At 38.8% G+C, this 13348-nt stretch overlaps 1 protein-coding gene across 4 annotated transcripts in view; it reads left to right on the top strand.

Annotated features, from left to right (window-relative positions):
- The window catches only part of usp36 (ubiquitin specific peptidase 36), a 73089-nt gene that overhangs the window by 45013 nt on the left and 14728 nt on the right, over positions 1-13348 (top strand). For 3 of the 4 annotated variants that reach the window (XR_011354874.1, XM_069930007.1, XM_069930008.1), the window contains exons 11-14: positions 420-520; positions 3645-3783; positions 4927-5514; positions 11602-11717. Coding sequence is in view for 3 of the 4 variants with exons in the window: in XM_069930007.1 (XP_069786108.1) it covers positions 420-520; positions 3645-3783; positions 4927-5514; positions 11602-11717 (944 nt within the window). In the remaining variant the exon portion in view is untranslated. The remainder of the gene's footprint in view (positions 1-419; positions 521-3644; positions 3784-4926; positions 5515-11601; positions 11718-13348) is intronic. The other variant, XM_069930009.1, reaches the window with a different exon arrangement.

Raw genomic sequence — 13348 nt, 5'->3', positions numbered from 1 at the left:
TAATTTAATTTTTTTTTAAAACAAACACATTGCGTGTCGTTCGATTGCTCATCTACCTTGTGCACCAGTCCTCTACTAATCGAACCTAATATGAACTTGTTTTGTTGTATCTAATGAAATTAATTTTTGAAAATTTTCAAGACCGTTATTGACAATGGACCTTGCATTGTAATTTGAGAAAAAGGCTCAGCAATAATGAACAAATGTTTAAATCTAGCACTAAATCAACATAATCTTTAATGTATAAACTCATTCATTAAAATGCAACTCAGTTAAAAATAAGTGTATCAAAGTTCATCAGTAACTTTGAAGACAAGTTACAAAATCAAGTGAGCTGGTGTTACTAAAATTATTTGTTTGAGATGAACGTTACTAAAATTATATACCAAACATGTCAATGAAATGTTGGTTTCTTTCAGGCCAGCAATGGGCAGTGGTATCAGATGAATGATTCGATGGTCCATTGCAGTAACATCAAAGTAGTGCTGAACCAACAAGCTTATGTTCTTTTCTACCTGAGGTTGGTGTAACTTAAATGCATTTTGTTTGAGTGTCATTTTTCAGGCTTCTATTTTGCATGTTTGAAAGTTCCACGTATTGAGGTGAAATTTATCTGCAGTGAATTGTTTGGGCTCAAGCTGCTTTATAGGGTGAAAAAGAAGCATTTGTGTTTGTCTTTGGCAATTTGATGTGAAAACTAAAGGAATAAAACAAAAATGAACAGAAATTCAAAAGATTTGGAGGGTGGGAACTGAAGTGAATTGTGATAAAGACTGAAATATTAAATACAAGATGTTCAACTGAAGGAATAAAATGAGTGAGGCTGATCAATCAAGAAACCGATCAACCTATCTCAATGGAGACATGAGACTGCAGATACTGAAATGTAGAGCAGAAAAAGGATACTCAGCATTTCAGATCAAGATTCTTTATCTTGACAGACCATTTCCCTCCCTGGACACTGCCTGGCCCTCTGAGTTTCTCTAGCAGTTTATTTTTGGTCTTCATTTTAACCCTGGTTTGACCCAAGGATTTTCAATTCGCTGTGCCGCATAATAGCTTGTTGAAACTGAAACGCTGCAAGAACTCAAGCAGAATCTGGAGAGAGATGTGTTAGGGAGCCTTCCTTAGAACTGGGGGGAGAGGAGTTTCCAAAGCAGTCCTACTTGACTGGCTGAATTCTTCCAGCTTTTCTGTTTGTTTCAGATTCCAGAATCTGCAGCTTTTTTGTTTTCTAATATTTTGTATTTCCTGAAAACCGGAGGTGAGATAATAGGAGAGTGAGCATGGTGAATTGGTGCAGGGGGTTTATCCTCAGCCATTCTGTTGAACTATCTGGTGGTTGGTCAGGGTGGTACATCCTGATGCAAACTCTATTGGCTGAATAATGTGTCAGGAATATAAAATAGCACTTTGAAATCTCGCAATTCAGGGTGAATAATGAATACAGTAAAACACAAAAGTCAACAGACGCTGTCATTGTTTTAAAAAACACAAATGCTGGAGGAGCTCAGCAGGTCTTGCAGCATCCATAAAATTCTCTCAAAAAAAAGGGGGGTCGACTTGTATGTCAAATATTTTTTTGGGATATTAAATTCAGCTCAAAAACCACTCCATGCCGATTCGGCGAATAAGTCGACCCATAAAAACCGATTTAGCATACAAGTCGACCCTGGAAGCACCTCCCGACCACTGGTGCCACCATAACTCATCCAGTCATCCTATAGTTGTAGAGTCTGAAGTCACCGCTCCTCCCCGATAAGCCCAGGCAGCCACTCCTAGCCAGTAGGGCAGAGGTTCCCGCTCCTGTCAGGAGAATGAGGTTGCCACTCCTGCCACGTAGGCCAAGGTTCCCACTTCTGACAGGAGAATGAGGTCGCCACTCCTGCTCGACAGAACGAGGTCACTGTCTCTGCCACATAGGCCGAGGCTCCTGCCAGGAGAATGAGGTCACTGCTTCTGCCACATAGGCCGAGGCTCCTGCCAGGAGAACGAGGTCACTGCTTCTGCCCCGTAGGCCAAGGCTCCTGCCAGGAGAATGGGTTTGCCACTCCTGTCCGGAGCCAAAATGTAGCCGTGGTTCCTGCACCGAACACACTTGGGGCAGCAAGGAAACTTCGATGTGGATGGGCACTGCAGCCATTGCGGAGAATGGAGTTGCTGTCGCTAACTCCGGCTGCAGGTGATGCTGAAGTCTTGGACCCAGCTGCATTTGGCATCTTCCCTGCTTTTGCTTAATTTATAGCTTTGTTACTTGGTGATTGGGGTGTTGTAACAAATTTTGGATTGTTGCTGGGAGGCCCGGACATCCCGAAAATGGGGAGGGGGAGATGGTCGACACACACCAGTTATATCATAAAACCATTCAAATGAGACTGAAAAAGGGGGGGTAGACCTTCCAGTCAACTTATTTGCCGAATGTATGGTACCTACCAGTGGCACACATATCCACAGTGATTAAGTGTTTTGAAAGGTTGGTGTTGAAGCATATCAGCTCCTGTCTGGCATCCCCTTAAAACTAATTAGCAAACACCAAGACATGGGCCTCAGTACCCTACTGTGTAATTGGATCCTTGGTTTCCTCCCCTCCAGACCACAATCAGGATGGATTAATAAGAACATCTCCTCCACAATCTTCATCAGTACTGGAGCACCACGGGGCAGTTCTACTTGCTTTACATCTATTACTGTGTGACTTGCTACAACAAAAGCACCATCTACAAATTCACAATGAGTCATCGTACGTGGGGAGATTGAAAGCTTGACTGAATGGTGTCCTAACAACTCAATGTCACCAAAACCATGGAGCTGATTGTGGATTTTAGAAGGGGAAAACCAGAGATGTACAATCCAGTGATCATATCAGGGAATCCGAGATGGAGAGGGTGAGGAAAATTTAAGTTCTTGGCAGTCCCTATTTCAGAGGGCCTTTCCTGGACCCAACGCACTAATGTCATCGCGAGGAAAGCACATCAGTGCCTCCACTTTCTCAGGAGAATTTGCGGAGGTTTCATATGAGATCAGAAAATCTTGGGAGACTTCTACAGATGTGTCATGGAAAGTGTGCTGACTGGCTGCATCACAGCTTGATATGGGGTACCAAGACCTCTGAGCAGAAAGCTAGTAGACGCAGCTCAGTAAATCTCACATCATGAAAATCTACGTGGAACACTGCCATCGGAGAGCAGCAGCAACTGTCAAAGATCCACACCACCCAGCACACACTCTGTTCTCGCTCTTGCCATCAGGAAAGAGGTATCGGTGCCACAAGACTTGAACCACCAGGTTCAGGAACAGCTGCTACCCCTCCACCATCAGACTCCTCTACAACAAAATCAATCAGGGGCTCATTTAAGGACTCTTATCTTGCACATTATTTATGATTGAATATTTATTTTCTGCACTGCTCTTGCTTCTTGTTAACAGTTCTCTTTTGTATATGTATTTTTCTTGAGTACAGTTTATTTTTGCACAATCAATAAATAGAAAACCTGCTGAGCCCGCAGGAAAAAGAATCTCAAGGTTGTATGTGATGTCGTATGTATACTCTGACCTGTGGTGAAGCATTTTTGCTCCATTTCTTTCATCAGTTCTTGATGATTTGAAAGATTGTCTTGTAACTTGGAACTGGTTCGTTGTTGCAGGATGACAAACTCCAAGAGTGGCCTGGATGAAATATCGAAGCAGAATTTTATTCAGCCAACTGTCAAAATTAGCAATGGCACAGTCATGCCAAAGAAATCACTTCAGAATGGATACTTCAGCTCTCCTCAGATGACCAAGGTTAGCTTACTGAGAATACTGTTAATATTGTGCTCTAGGAAGTAGTAAAACCTGCTGGATTGCATTGTTCTTCCAAATGGGAAATGGAATTACATTAGAAAGCTCAGTTGGAAGAGTTCTGCAGATACGGTGTCATATGATCCGCTATGGGTTTTTAAAATAACTCACAAGATGGAAGAAAAATCTGAACAATCCTTGGTATTTCTTGAATTAATTGAAATTTAGAAACCAGTGATGGTTTGGTTTGGATATTCTTTTATCAGTCTGCAGTCAGAAGACATGACCTTTCTATGTCTAAAATAGCCAGGGGTGGTGAAGCCTCTTGAACTGGAAACTGTATCCGAAACAGAGGAAAAGTCCCATAATTTTATGATTTCCCCTCACTGATAAGAAAATGAATTCAAATATTTTGCATGTCTCCAGCGACCAGTGTGAAGTTTGATTGAACATTGAAGGCTAGGGAAGCATTAATAACTAATTATCCTTAATTGGAAGTTGGAGATGAGTAGAAATACCATTTTTTTTCTTCATGGGTCAATTAATGCCATTTATTGATATTAAACATAATGCTCAATTATTAAGTAGTATACAAAATTAGGCTTAAAGTAGTATCAAGCCATGAAACAGATGTGGGTACCTTTAATATAGATTTTATAATAGGTGAAATTACTCTTTTCTCTGTGCCACACATTTAGAATATGTAAATGAATGTGATAACTTATTAACAACTGTGGAATCTTGCATTTTTGTCCTTTTCCTCATCTGGAGGAATTCAAATAATTAGCCAACTGAGCAGTTGTTATTGATATAAAAAGCAATGAACTTAGCAGTTGTTTCATCTCCAAAGCAGATGGTAATAATCGGAGCAGGTTTCCAAAGTTATTTTAAAATCAAGATGCAAAATCGAGTTTAGATTCTAGTTTTCACAGTAGTTATGTGGCCAATTTTCTTCACTTCCAAAGTGTTCCATCTGATATTTGAAATGAATCTGCCAGATGCAGCGTCCATTTTACTAATTTAATACTGCATTACAATCTCTTATAGCAGTCAGAAATTATCAATCACAAACCTGAAGTTTTACCTCTGATCTTTGAGGCCAAACCTTTAATGTAAAAGAGATATTTACATTGTTATTCAATATAGAAACCAGAGTCTCAGCAAGCAAAGCTGCAAGCTTCTGGGAACATTGGAGTGGCAGTGCCAAGAACTACCATGATCCAGTCGCCAAGGCTTCCAGGAAAACCAACTAACCCACAGACTTTCATTGATGAGTCACTGAAGAAGCTTAAGAAATCTTTACCTCAGCTGCAACCAAAATCTTCTCAGAGCCATTCAGTCAGTGGTTCAAGTGGTAGCAGGCCGCCTTTGATAGAAAGTACAAAGGTGTCGGCACCCGAAAGCAAGGAACTACCTTCATCTACCTCATTGAAGTCATTGATGGCAACTGGTGGAGCTGAGCAAAAAGGAAAGGACGGCGCCCAGAACCAGCAGAAAGGGCTTGGCAGCCCCAAATGTGCTGTGAATGGGAGCAATGCGACAAAGGATAATCAACAGTCTGAGCCAGAAGAGTCTGATTCTGAATCTCAGGCACACAGCTCGGGAAATGAGAGGACTGAGAGCAGTGTGGAGGAGCAAGGAGTATCCAAAATAAAGCCCCAGTTACTTGCGGAAGAGCAATCCAGTACCATGTCACCACCTCCAGCGAAGAGGCTCGCATTGTCAGCCAAGAAGGTGGGTGTGTGTTCTAGGACACAGCAATTTGTTCCATAACTAAATGTATGTTGAATTTTGTTTTCCGCTGCTCCGACTGTATTGTTATCCCAGGTGGATCAACAAATCAACGTTTAATAATGCCGGCTGTGTGAATGTTTGTCTCTACACCCGTCTCTAAGCCACACTTTAAATACACCCAAAGTGCTTTCTGACCCAATGCAGTGATCTCAGTTTATGGATTTTTTTTTTAAACACAGCAGTTTGAAAACATGAAAAGCTTTTACTTTTAGACATTAACAATGCTGACCTTGAATCTAAACTAGTTGAACATGTATAACAGTGATTCTAGATGGCTTGGGTCAGATCAATATTACATGCTACTGCTTCACCTCAATTCTAGTCAAGGGCTTTTTTATAATTTGTTCATTGCCATGCGATAGTTCAAAATTCTTCATTTAATGAACTCTGCCTCCATCCTCAAGTATTTTTTCCACCATTTGTACCAGTCAAAAAGATTGGTTATTACTTTGGATATGTTCAATATTTCCTTCTCCCTCTCCATCAAAAATGCTCCATTTACTTAATCTCCTTCGGCACACAATTAATTTTTATTTTGTTGAATTTCAGAAACAAGATACTGAAACTAGTAATTTTGTGTTTAAAGTGTCGTTACATAACACTAACAGTCATGTATTTACTGGTGTCTATTAAACTGAGACTTCAATACATTGAAGGTTAGGTTTCATCATAAAGAAATTTATACCTGGAAAGTCAGGCATGGAAAGGTTGAATAATCACTCAAAATTATTGCTCAGTTCAAATTCATTGATTATAAGTGGGTTTGAATTTGTTTTTTCTTCGAAGGATGTGGGCATGGTTAATGGCACCAGCATTTATTGCACATCTAATTGCTTTCCAGGTTGTTGTCAACTGCTACTTTGTAACACTGAAGAAGCAATTACTCCTGTGTTATTAGGTAGCAGGCATTTGCACTTTGACGGAGATGGATAAGGATTGGCAATAAGTTTCCAATTTGTAGATGTGGGGACTCCCAAATCCCAGCTATTATTGAAGATGCATTAAAATCTTGGCTGAAGTTTATCTTGTAGATGGTGTACGTTGCACTTATAGTGTTCTGTTTATGGAGGAAGTGATGGAAGTATGCAAATCAAATGGGTTTCTTCATGATATTTGGCTTCCATAAGATTATTGGAGCTTCACTCACTAAGCCAGATGTATACCATTGCATTCTTGACTTTTTGCAGATTTTTGTTGTGCCATTGGTGACTCACCATGCCCAAACTGCTTAGAACCACATGATTTATTGACTAATGAATTACATTTCTAACAAGTGGCGAAGATGTTTATGATGGGAAATTTTCTTATCTAATCCATTCAGGTGCCTTGCCTTTCGGCGTGGGTGATCATATCACTATCTCCAACCCTCCAAATTATAGTTTTGCCTCCCCTGAAGAACATAGTCGATGTTGAGGTCATGATTATACAGGGGAAAAATACTGAAATGGTTTCCCATTGCATTCTTCAGTTGCAGTGTCCGTACTGGACAGGTAACACTGGCCATTGATCAACAGATTCATCCGCCCAGCGATTTTAGTTTTACAAATATAAATTCCAATTTGTTGAATCTGCTTGTAAAAAACCATCCACCATCTGCAGTCTAATACTAAATGTTCAAATGGATCACTGGAGCTGTTTTGTTAGAGGTGAACATCAATTGAAGGTGGCATAAATGTTGCTTGTCACTTCAGCAGCCCACTTTTGTCCAATTCTGTTGCATGCAGCCATGAATTGCTAATCAGCTTTCTTCCAGTCATGCTCCCATGTAGTTACCTCTGGAGGCAGGGTCTCAATTATCGGTAGAATGCTGATGGAGGAGTTATAATGTTGCAAATCATTCTGCGAATATAATCATCAGGTCTATTCTGTGATTGATGACTGCCATTTCAGGACTAATGTTCAGGTGTATGTGAAGTGATGCTGTCTGATCAATTTGACCGATAGTCGTGTCTGAGGTGCACTTATTGCCTAGTTCAATGAAGGGAATCCATTGGAGTTTATCCTGTTTTTAGCAATAATTTGTAAATAATTGAGTGCTTGCAAGTACCCACTGGTTTGCCATGGGTGTAACAGTGATGCGGAATGAATTCAGCATAGATGGCAGGTTTCCTGCTCTAAATTGTTGGCTCTTGGGCTGTACTCGTTGGAGTCCAGAAAGATGAGGGAAGAACTCATGAAGACATTTTGAATGCTGAAAGGCCTGGACGGAGTAGATGTGGCAAGGATGTTTCCCACGGTAGGGGATTCAAGGACATAACTTAGAGTGGAAGGGCATCAATTTAAAACAGAGGAGCAGAAAATTTTCTTTAGCCAGAGAGTCGTGAGTTTATGGAACTTGGTGCCACAGGTGGCTATGGAAGTACGGTAGATGTGTGTATTTAAGGCAGAGATTGACGGGGACTTGATTAGTCAAGGCATCAAGGTTTTTTTAAAAAAAAATCAGCCTGCGCTGTAAGAAAACAAACAGCAGAAACACAACAGAACCAGTAAATATACATCAGCTTCTTTATTAATGCTTTGTTACACTAGCGGGATCCAAGAAAGAGTTTAGTGACTCGTTCGCCACACTGAACCCCAAACACTCAAAGCATCGGAGTGTTTGTCTTTCATTTAGACCCTCCAGTTTCCCACAAGTTGCACACACCTGGCAATTTTGCATTTAAAATAATAGTTACCTTGTGGTGTTCAGAATTATCTGGGAAGGTCAGAGTCCCTATCCGAAGACATTTTGACCTTATTTGTGGATAGGCTACTATCTCACTTCAGTACAGATGCTGAGGAGCAATTACGTTCCCAGCAACCTGAAAGTAGTTACTGCATTTCTTTTAACCCTTTATTGAGCATATTTGTAAAACATTTTCTTTCAAAGGATTGCGGGAAGAAAGCTGGGGAGTAAGGCTGGGTGGGTGGATGGATCAGCTCATGATTAGAACGGTGGAGCAGACTCAATGGGCCTACTTCTGCTCCTACGTCTTGTGATCTTGTTAATAGTAAGATCACTTTAATGAACTGGAAAGATTTGCATGACATTCTCAAAGTTTTGCAGTCATGATTGCTGAGAGTAGGTTTTTTTTTAGTCTGGTAATTAATTACCTGAATATAAATTCTCCAGCTGTCGCGATAAGATTTTGGCCATTAGTCAGAGGTATAATGACCATGCTTTTGTACCTAACTACTTACTGTATTGTATTACCAGTTTAATATTCAAATCATGCACTCTCCTGTTATGAGTTGAAATTACTTTTTAAAAAAATTCAAAGTAAATTGTGAGAGACGTGCCTTTAAAATTTAGGTTGTTACCTTTTGTAGTCAAACCCTTATTTTTTGCATTTGTTCTAAATTCTCAGTAACCATTCTATAGAAATACATTTTTATTGTGTTAAGGCAGCAGATAGAGTAGCTTCCAGTGACTGAGGGCAACACAAGTGCACAGTCGATTTAGGCCAGGGAACAGCAGAAGCCTTATTATGCAGAGATTATCCTCCAGCAGTTCACGATGGCTGAATGCGGGTTAGATAAATGGGTTAATTTAAAAGGAAGAGATGTAAGTAATTAAAATGACTGAAGAACAATGGCCAAAGTCTGCTCCTGCTTTGTTATTTCAATATAATACTAATAGATTGGAATCTGACATTTAAAGGGCAACAGTTATTTGAGTTTATTTTTAAAAATTCATCTGAAATCAGTTGCTGCAGTTCTTAAAATAGAAACAAACAATTTTTGTTTCATTTTCATAGCTGATGGCGATTAGACTGTCCAGTGATTGAGGGAACATGACGGCACAATATATGCAACGTGTTCTGGGAATGAAACTCATTTACAATGAAATTTGTATTTTGTGCCCCTGGCGTGGCCTCCTCTATATTGGTGTGACCAAACTTGGGCTTCCTTTAGCCAACTATTTTAACTCCCAAACCATTTGTATAGTGACATGTCTGCTTTTGGACTCATCCCTTGTCGGGCTGAGGCTCAATGTAAATTTGAGGAACAACACGTCGTATTCTTCCTGGACTCTCTTAAATCTAACAACGAGAACATTGACTTCTAACTTTGGATACCCCCCCCATCTCCACATGTTCCCATCTCTTTACCTACTTCTCTACATTTTCTCTCTTTTTTTTTCATTCCCCAGCCTCCTTTCTCATGGTTTCTCCCTCTACTGCTCTCTCCACCTCGCCCTTCCTGTCTTTTATCACCTTAGCCATTCCTCCTTTATATATGTAATTTCCCTTTTCATACATTAGTCTTCATAAAGTTTCAAGACCTGGAACATCGACCATTTCTATTTGTACATGCTGCCTCTTGAATTCCACCAGCAATTATTTCTTTGTAATTAATTTGCTTGTCATTAGACAGAAACCGAACACACTGATTGCATGTGGTTTAAATCTCCCTCAAAGCTTGGCTGTCGAGACAATTATATACTGTTGCCTGAGAATTCATATAGTTACAATAAAACTCCTGGTATCCAGCACCAACAGGGATTGGTAGATGCAGGACAAGTGAGTTTTCCGGTGGCTTGAGACTTAATCTTACAATGGCTAACTAATACACATACAACAAGAATAAATAGTTTAAAAAAACAAAAATACTAGACTGTACTTGCATTGAACAAACTTCACTTGCATGAATATATAAACCTTAAAGCATTTTACTTTATTTTCAATCACATTCTCGAAAAACATTTAGCTGCATCTGCAGGATCCTCCCCTTCCACGATGCTACCCAAAAGACGAACAATAACATTATATATAATTAAACCCCTTCCCTTCGCTAAGTTTAAAGATAAAGCCTTACTAATATACTTCATAATATAAAGATAAAGATTATTTTGAAACCGGAATAAGGAGACTCTTTAAGAGAGTCACCCCAATGGCGAGCAGCATCAACCAGCTCTTCATCCTGGGTGATGCCATTTTATTCAAACACAACTTTATTCAAACAGCTGCTATGAGTAAAGAATGACCAAGGCTCTCTGCTGGCTGAATATTTGCTCCCATCTTCACCAAAGGTTTATGTGTTACCTCAGAACATTTACTTTTATCGTTTTTAACATTCATTTTAATTTATTTTTTATTTCCTTTTTTGCTGGTTGCTTGAATTCCGGATAATGGGTTTTATTGTTCATACAGCTTTTATTTTGTGATCATTATAGATTTCACTTGCCCCTATCCATCATTTCTAAAAGAATGAGCATAATTTTGGTACAACCCACCCATCACTTGCCCAAATACCTGAACAGTGCATTATCTAACCATAAGAGTCGGGAAAGTTGCAAGCTTTTGGTTATGGGGTGGTGAACAAGATTTGAAATATATGCCTTTCACTCTTTTCCCTGCTGATTATTGGCTGTGACCCTCCAACCTTGATCATACTTGGCAAGACATGCCAGAGAATGAACTGTGGCTTGATATGATTTGAATAGCATTCCAGAATTGTGCACTGATTCAGCTGAGGTTTTCATATAGCTTGTGGTTGTATTTTTTGAAAGCAAATTAAAGATTTAAAAATAATTAAATGTTATTAAATTAAATATATTCTCTTCATTCTTTGATTTATTAGTTTTTGTAATGGTTTGTCTTTTACTGAAAAGATGTTAAGTTCCATAAGAGGGGACTTGAAGGGTTTAAATTATTTGAATGGTTGCTTTTTTGTCCAAAGCCGTTAATTAGTTATCTGCAGAGATAACAGCTTTTGTGCTTTTTTATATGAGCTTGTTTATGAATATTCCATGCAGTTATAAACATAATAAAAATGTTTCAAAACTTGTGAGATTAATATTTTATAATTTTAATCCTCCTCCAGGATTTCTTTTGTCCAGAATTTGTAATCTAAAATTCCAAATGTTCCTAAACTAATAAATGGTAACTTCTGATATTTTCTTGTCTGTTGTTCTCCTGCTTTGTTTCCCTAGCAGTCTAATCATGAAAACTTTCTGATTCTTCTTTGCCATACCCTCTTTTATGTTTTCTTCATTGATGGATACATTTTAGACCACCAAGTTTTTATTTATGTCAATAACTGCAGGCCACCTACAGCTGGAAGGTGACAGAAAATGAACCTCGCTCCCCATCATTCTCTTCAGCCCACAAAGCAAAATTAATGAATAAAGGCCACTCATTTCCTTCTGCAAACAAAATTAGGTAAGAGAAATGTGCTACTCATGAGCTGAATTTTTCAACTTTATGGTGAAATTGTACCAGTTTGGCAAAGCATCTAAAAGTTTTCATCAGGTGTTGATAAATTCTCGACTCCTTAATGGTCTGTTTTACGTCTCCAAATTGTAATGGGCAATTAAGAAGTCTTTTAGGAGCTATTGCAACGCAGACAGGCATATAGGATCACTGCTGGTTTGAGATCTCAAAAAGCTTTTGGGTTATTTGAATTTTTATGCACCCTTCTATCACCCACACCACCTGAAGGTAATAATGATCCTCCATATTCTGCATTGTAAATTGTGTTGTATGGCACATTTTTGTCATTTCTGGAGCATTTGATAATATCTGTTCTGGTCTTCAACAGTTCTCAAAATTGACCAAGCAAGTGAAGAGCTGTGAGCAGTTAATGAGAATATTCCTGTTAAAATAGAATGAAGGAAAAATCTATGCAGTGTGTTCAGGAACACAGAATGGAAAGTCTTCTTAAGAGCTTTTGTCTGTCATCAGTTCATTTTTTTTGGCTTCATTGAGAATTTCTTTTGCACATTGTAATATGGCATCTTGTCTCTAAATATATTAATTGGGATAAGGGAAGGGAGACAAGGAATTGGACTTGATGGTGAGGCTTGTATATAACTGGAAAATGTTTTTTAATTATGGATTATTACGGATTGTTGACACTGTTTGAGTTTTAAAAATTATAAATAAAATATTCATAAAAAGTAATACTGCATCCACTACTAGGTTAAGGAAGTGTAACAAACATCAGGTAAGACTAAAACATACTAAACTTTGGAATACTTGAAACTAAAACAAATTTTAGGAGGCCTGTTAAGTTGCTCTGATTTGTTTTTGTTATTCTACTTTAAGTCTGTAAACCTTTAAAATCTGGTATTTTACATATTATCCAAAATATCTTCCTGGGCAAACGAAGCTATTCAAAATTGGTTTTAAAATGGATTTGCCATTTAACTTGGTGCAGGAATGGAAAAAAAATGGGAAATTTATTTTGATGTGGTCAGGTACAGTAGATAGATTTTGATTAAATTCTTTCCAATTGGGAGGAAACTGGAAAAGTGTGTATGTGAAAAGGGGAATGAAAGCAGAGATTAATGAAATTCATAGAAATTCACACGTTGATTTGGATGTGGTTTTCAAAACCGCTTTGTGTCTTTAAAAAATGTGAAATTTGTCTTGGAGTCCCTGCAATTTATTGAAGTGACCTCCAGCAATAAAGAAAACATGGAGTACTATTTATAATTGTGAAAGTTGCCTCTTTGCAAAGGCAGACATTGATGATAAAAATCACCACTGCCTTTGGTTGATGGATAAAAATGCATTTGAAGATTAAAACCTCTGATCTGACACAAAGCATATGGTCTATCAGGTGGCATTGATCCATGCCCTCGAGTTGCTGAGAACTTGAGCAGTCACCTCAAAACACTCGAAAGACAGCACAAGCGTTGTCTCCACAAGATCCTCCAAATTCACTGGAAGGATAAATAGACTTATGTCAATGTCCTCTTTGAGGCCAGCATCTTGAGCATCAGGGTCCTGGTTGCACCTTTCCAATACTAGAATCCCTATGACAGAGCACCAAAAAGAGGTTAGGGTTA

The sequence above is a fragment of the Narcine bancroftii genome, chromosome 3 (genome assembly GCF_036971445.1).
Source record: "Narcine bancroftii isolate sNarBan1 chromosome 3, sNarBan1.hap1, whole genome shotgun sequence".
Classification (NCBI taxonomy): Eukaryota; Metazoa; Chordata; class Chondrichthyes; order Torpediniformes; family Narcinidae; genus Narcine; species Narcine bancroftii.
The sequence above is the reverse complement of the archived record's forward strand: the minus strand, read 5'-3'. Positions and strand labels throughout refer to the sequence as shown.